The 7,069-nt window shown below is 31.9% G+C and overlaps 1 protein-coding gene across 1 annotated transcript in view; it reads right to left on the bottom strand.

Annotated features, from left to right (window-relative positions):
- Positions 1 to 3,923: 3,923 nt before the first annotated feature.
- LOC107703872 (splicing factor 3B subunit 2-like) overlaps positions 3,924 to 7,069 on the bottom strand; it is a 21,169-nt gene continuing 18,023 nt past the window's right edge. Inside the window, exons 21-22 of the mRNA XM_016506661.1 lie at positions 5,181 to 5,378; positions 3,924 to 4,163 (exon numbers count right to left, since the gene is read on the bottom strand). Of these exons, the coding sequence (XP_016362147.1) occupies positions 4,092 to 4,163; positions 5,181 to 5,378 (270 nt within the window). The 3' untranslated portion in view covers positions 3,924 to 4,091. The remainder of the gene's footprint in view (positions 4,164 to 5,180; positions 5,379 to 7,069) is intronic.

Below are 7,069 nucleotides of genomic sequence, written 5' to 3'. Positions count from 1 at the left end.
ATACAATAATAATATAATAAAAAGCTATATTTATATTGTGTTATAATATTTGCATATACTGTATATATATATATATATAGGTCAAATTCGAGCCTATCCGAAATACACTAATTTTATAAATATAAAAAATATAATTAATATATATATAATTTATGAAAAATCAGTGGCTTGCGGCTGTCACTTTATAATATTTACAAGGAAATGTTTACATGCATACATAAATAAATAAACACGTTTATCGAAAATATATATATAAAGTTTTTATAAAAAAGTTACATTTATATTGTGTTATAATATTTGCATTATATTATAGGCTATATATAGGTCAAATTCGAGCCTACCCGAAATACACTAATTTCATAAATATAATAAATGTAATTAATGCATATATAATTAATGTTATAAATATATCCAAATATACTTATTTTCTAAATATAATAAATATAATTAATGTATATATAATAAATAAACACTTAACATATTTATAAAATCAGTTATGGCCTTTTACCTGTGGACTTTCAGCATGTCATGCAGCTTTTTTAAAATTAATGAATTAATCTATTTATTTATTTTGTAAATCTATGAATAAAGAATAATTCAAAATAATTAACATTTAAAATTTGAATTCAATTTACTTTATTGTCATTGTACATAGTACAACAAATTCTTGTCTGGTGAGTCTCAGTTACAAACTAAACAAAAGAAAGAACCAACAATTGAAATCAACCAACAATAAATAATAAACAGCAGCAGTTGCATTACAAGTAACACTAAACCGTCATTAAGAATTCATGAATTATTGATGGTTTTCAATGTGGGTCAAATTTGAGTTTCTCGTTAGCACTGCCAGCACAGTTTGTTCATGTCTGCTGGATTTATAGATGTCAGATATACAGTAAATCCACAGTAGAACTGCTCCATTCATATCTGTCTCAAACACAACACACTGTCAGTGACAATTTTGACATAGTTTATATTATATATTTACAGTAGATATAAAATATTCCCTCAGTGAATTTGAGTGAATGTGTCATATAACTGTAATTTTTGCCACAAATTGTGGTTTGGAAAATTATAAATTTGACATAAGTCATAATTGATGTAAGTCACAATTATGAGATAAAAGTTTAAATTATGAGATATGAAGTCATAATTATGAGATAAAAAGTTGAACTTATGAGATTTAAAGTCAAAATTATGACAAAAATGTGAAATCATGAGATTTAAAGTCAAAATTATGACAAAAATGTGAAATTATGAGATTTAAAGTCAAAATTATGACAAAAATGTGAAATTATTTTACGTTTTATCGCATAATGCCAACCATTATGAGATAAAAATGTAAGAATTATGAGATACTAAGTTACAATTGACAAAAAGTTGAAACTGACAAAAAGTGCTAAATTATGAAGTAAAAAGTGTATTTTGTATCACACATGTATCACTTTAAAATAAAAAAGAAATAATTTGATACATTATTAAATGTGTACATCTCATTCAGTTAAATCATTAAACTAAAATATTAAATTATTTAACGTATTATTAAATCAAAATTTGTTCTATTTTCTATTTTTGTTCTATTTTGTACATCTATCGGTCAACGTTGTGTGCTAATAACAGTATTGCTATCAAATATTTCGGTTAAAACGGTATTAAAGGCCGTTAATGGACACTGAGTTTGTCTAATGCAATTATTTAATCAGTCGGCCCGAGTCCAAATGTCCCGTTTACATGCTTCTGAATAAACAGTGTGCAAAGCTCCCTTCAATGAGTACCAGCACATCTTCCTGAATAAAACTCATGTCTCACTCATCAGAAATCACGAAACAAATGAAGACCTGAGATGATATTCGAGCCTGTAAAATGAAGACAGCGTTTGGACGACGCCTGGAATGTGGCAAACTGGATCTTGCCCACCGATGCGACGTGTTTGACGGGAAACGAGTGTGTTATTGTCTGAGCCGCTGTGTTTGAGTGTTTTATATAAGCATGAACTAAAATTGCAGCTGTAAGAAATTCTCCATTCAGTAACAAATAACAGGACCCGCTGATAGAAAATACAATTTATACAATTTTATAAAACTCCAAAAGTGACTGAAATCAACCAGAAATTTCCTAAAGTTGCATGCGTCTCAAAATCCTTTCACGTTTTCTTTGCTCCGATTGTCTCACTCCATTATAAAGCACTTTAGGAGCAGATAAAACACATTCAGACCCACTAAACCGTCATTAAGAATTCATGAATTATTGATGGTTTTCAATGTGGGTCAAATTTGAGTTTCTCGTTAGCACTGCCAGCACAGTTTGTTCATGTCTGCTGCATTTATAGATGTCAGATATACAGTAAATCCACAGTAGAACTGCTTCATTCATATCTGTCTCAAACACAACACACTGTCAGTGACAATTTTGACATAGTTTATATTATATATTTACAGTAGATATAAAATATTCCCTCAGTGAATTTGAGTGAATGTGTCATATAACTGTAATTTTTGCCACAAATTGTGGTTTGGAAAATTATAAATTTGACATAAGTCATAATTGATGTAAGTCACAATTATGAGATAAAAGTTTAAATTATGAGATATGAAGTCATAATTATGAGATAAAAAGTTGAACTTATGAGATTTAAAGTCAAAATTATGACAAAAATGTGAAATCATGAGATTTAAAGTCAAAATTATGACAAAAATGTGAAATTATGAGATTTAAAGTCAAAATTATGAGATAAAAAGTTTAATTTATGAGATTTCAAGTCAAAATTGACAAAAATGTGAAATTATGATTTAGTCAAAATTATGACATAAAAATGTGAAATTATGAGATTTAAAGTCAAAATTATGAGATAAAAGATGATCTCGTTTACGTTTTATCGCATAATGCCAACCATTATGAGATAAAAATGTAAGAATTATGAGATACTAAGTTACAATTGACAAAAAGTTGAAACTGACAAAAAGTGCTAAATTATGAAGTAAAAAGTGTATTTTGTATCACACATGTATCACTTTAAAATAAAAAAGAAATAATTTGATACATTATTAAATGTGTACATCTCATTCAGTTAAATCATTAAACTAAAATATTAAATTATTTAACGTATTATTAAATCAAAATTTGTTCTATTTTCTATTTTTGTTCTATTTTGTACATCTATCGGTCAACGTTGTGTGCTAATAACAGTATTGCTATCAAATATTTCGGTTAAAACGGTATTAAAGGCCGTTAATGGACACTGAGTTTGTCTAATGCAATTATTTAATCAGTCGGCCCGAGTCCAAATGTCCCGTTTACATGCTTCTGAATAAACAGTGTGCAAAGCTCCCTTCAATGAGTACCAGCACATCTTCCTGAATAAAACTCATGTCTCACTCATCAGAAATCACGAAACAAATGAAGACCTGAGATGATATTCGAGCCTGTAAAATGAAGACAGCGTTTGGACGACGCCTGGAATGTGGCAAACTGGATCTTGCCCACCGATGCGACGTGTTTGACGGGAAACGAGTGTGTTATTGTCTGAGCCGCTGTGTTTGAGTGTTTGTCTGCTCTCGACTGAGGTCAAGAGGCAGTGAAAGCGTTATGTAGGTCAAAACAAATCCCAGACATCAGGTGACGGTCAGACTTCCTGAAGACACTCTCACTCGCCCCCTGTTGGCCTGAGTGGCCCCCTGCAGACCTAAGATTAAACCTCAAATGCATTACAAATAAACACTGCAATGTTTCAAGTGGTTCAAGGTTAATCGATAGGGATGTTACAAATATTACAAAGTCAACACTCACAAAGATTAATTTCTTGTTAATTCAATATTTTAGAGTTGAGCATGTCTACAAAAATAACTAATGTAACTATTCCTTAATCGGGTAAACCTAAAAAAAGTGGGTGACATATGAGAGAAATAAAATACCGTAACATCAGATTTTCATGGACTGCTATTTTATTTACAAAAACATCGAGCATAAATGAAAAACGTCGCTCACTGTCATGTGACGTACAAACACAAGGGCGCTTCTACACGACTTCAGCAGTTAAAAAGAGTACGAAATGAAGGATGAGAAGGGCTGGCGTCCCGCAGCTCACCGCAGGGCTAGAACTTGAACTCTTTGTATTTCTTCGCTCCAGAGCGCGTGTCCTGCGGCTGTGCCTTGCGCTTCTTTTGCTGCAAGGAAGACAGAAGAAAAATATTTCAGGAAACACTGGTAAAAACACATTAACCATTTACAAAGATGATACACAAAACACCTTAGTTTACCAGAGACACTTAAACTGGCTTTACTAGAAAATACATTTTATTGCACCCCTTTTAGTGCAGAAATTAATATGGTGATTTAAGAATTCTTATTTTTTTTATTTTATTATATCATCCTCTCATTATATTATATTTTATTATAGCATGCTTTGCAAAGCACTTAAAAAAACATGTAGGTCATTTTTTACCTTAAATCAAAAGTTAGAAAAATTTGGTGTGAAGACAAGAAATTCTATTTAGAATTGTAGAATGTAGAGATTTTCATGGCAATTAAGCACATTTAGCCTCAGTGTGATGAAAAAATAAATAAAAGAAACAGAATTAAAAAAGTCTGATTATTTATGTACAAATGCATATCTTTTGTAAACGAAAAACTAAAAATTATTATAAAAATATATTTAGAAATTGTGCATATAATCAATTGTGCATATATACTAAAAACAAATATGCATAATAAACAAATGTAATATGTAAATATATATGTTATATAAAAATATGTAGCCTATAAAATTATACAAAAAGTAAAAAAGTAAAGCAGAATGATCATTCATTTAATTGGTTGATTTTGTGTCTTCATTTAAGCAGACACATTTGTCCGAAGCATCTAACAAATGAGGAAAATCATAAGAATTGTCATAATAAATAAAAAAATAAAAAAAGCTTTATAGATGGTCATTTAATGATTTTAATGAGAATGATCATGAACAAAGACAATGGGAATTATGAACTAAGCTCGTAAGACATCCTTTACGCAATACAATAATGGAAATGTGGAGGACAAAATGCAAACGCACCTTAAAAATAAGCTTAAATTAATGCACTAACCCAAGATATAACTTCCCATTTCTTTGTTTTTGCATCGATCTATGATCAGAAGGTTTATGACTGATTGATCAAATGCATTTTTAGGGCTCCATCTGAACTCACCTTCTGTTTGGCGGCGTGTTCGGCCACCATGTCGCTGAAGTCCTCTTTCTCCACCTGCTGCTCTCTGACGTGCTCCTCGTACTTCTGCGTCATGGCCATGGGGTCGAGCTCCAGCTCCTCCGGCGCCAGAGCCACCTCCACCCCCTGAGAGTCTCCGCCCAGCCCCGAGACTCCGCCCACCTTCCGGCTCGTCACCGTCTGCATGCACCACACGAGAGAGGACCACACAATCAGAGGGGAAGCAGCAAGCAAACATGACACACACACAAACATCTGTCCAAACTCTCACTGGGTTCTCATGCAACGACTGCACAAACACATCTGCAGTGATAAAAACGGTGTAGAGTTGACGTTTCCACCGCCCAGCTGGTGCTCGTTTATCTCTCGCTGTCATTTTAAATGCAAACGAGTGCCATATCGAGTGATTTGCATGTGATGGCTGGGAGAGATCTGATGGAGATGTGAAGTCAGCGCTCCTGCAGAGGTATAGACACTGAAATCAACCAGACAGAGAGAACTCTGGGATACGAGGCGGATGCTGTCTGGCTGCGAGGTGACATGATTACTATAAAACACACAAACCAATATGCAACTCTGTTTATTAATGCGTCTGGTTTTGTTTTTGAAAATATAAATGGGAAGACGATGCATAGCAGGGCTGGATATTGAAAGATTTCATGATTCGATTAAAGTTCAAATTTGATATCGATTCGTTTAAATGTATATCAGTTACGTGTGTAAACTATACAAGGGAAACATGTCAGGTGGTACATTACTACAATATTAAGGGTTACAATTAATTCCAAATTAATTTGCTATCTATTTTTTTAGCTATAATCCACCCTCAGATAAAAAAAAAAGCATTTGAATTATATAAAATGTACATGCATTTATATTGCACGTAAAGCAGCTTTTATTTACTTTTTAATTATATAATTACGATTCTACTCAAATTCCTTATTTAAATATAAACATTTAAATGTTGGCTGTCATAAAAATAGTTTTTATGACAGATTTACTCAAATTAGGGGTGTGACGGTACACGTATTCGTACCGAAAGTTTTCAGTACGGGTCTTTCGGTTCGGTACGCATGTGTACCAAACAAATCGTTCCATTTTTTTCAGGAAATTCAGACAATAAATGCCGTTTTTACGCTCTTTGTATATTGCCGTATAACGCATCAGTTCTAACGGCAGCGCGGAGCGCGAGTGAGCGTGATCACTCCTTCCTCTTTATTACTAGTTATAACACAAAATATACATGAATGAACATCTCATGTAATCACTCAATTAGTGTTTCAATCGCAGAAAGAAGCTTTTAAATAAAATGTCACGTAGCATTTCATTTACCTCAGGCAAGTCATTAGTGTGCACAGCTCGTTATTTGCTAGAGAAAAGAAGTCTAGTGAAGAGCATTTGGTGAAACATTAGACGATACTTTATTATACTTTAACTGTTAGTGATGTCTTCATTATTTAATGTATGTTTAAATAAATATTTTATGAAACTAGTTATGACACTGTAAATTATTAATTTCAACAATAAATAGAAATTGTATAATTTAGAAGTTAATGAAATGTTTTTTTTAAATGTTTGCATACAATTTAATTTGAGTGTTGATTATTATAGTTAAAAATAAACAGTAATTGAATTTAAGTTTGGGCTCTGTTGTTAATTGTAACCTTACAGTAATGTAAAAGGGCTCCCTATAGTTTATAGCAGAAGCTGAGGTAGATTTTTATCCCTAAGGAAATTTTAATTATAATTTAATTTATTTAAAGAAAGAGCAATTTGTTCAGTAAACCATTGTTAAATAACAAAAATATATATATAATAATTCCTCCTGCTGTACCGAAACCATACCGAACCGTGACGTCAAAACCGAGGTA

Source organism: Sinocyclocheilus anshuiensis, unplaced genomic scaffold (genome assembly GCF_001515605.1).
Source record: "Sinocyclocheilus anshuiensis isolate Anshui unplaced genomic scaffold, SAMN03320099.WGS_v1.1 scaffold1505, whole genome shotgun sequence".
Lineage (NCBI taxonomy): Eukaryota > Metazoa > Chordata > Actinopteri > Cypriniformes > Cyprinidae > Sinocyclocheilus > Sinocyclocheilus anshuiensis.
Note: the sequence above shows the minus strand (reverse complement) of the source record. Positions and strands in the feature narration are given on the sequence as shown.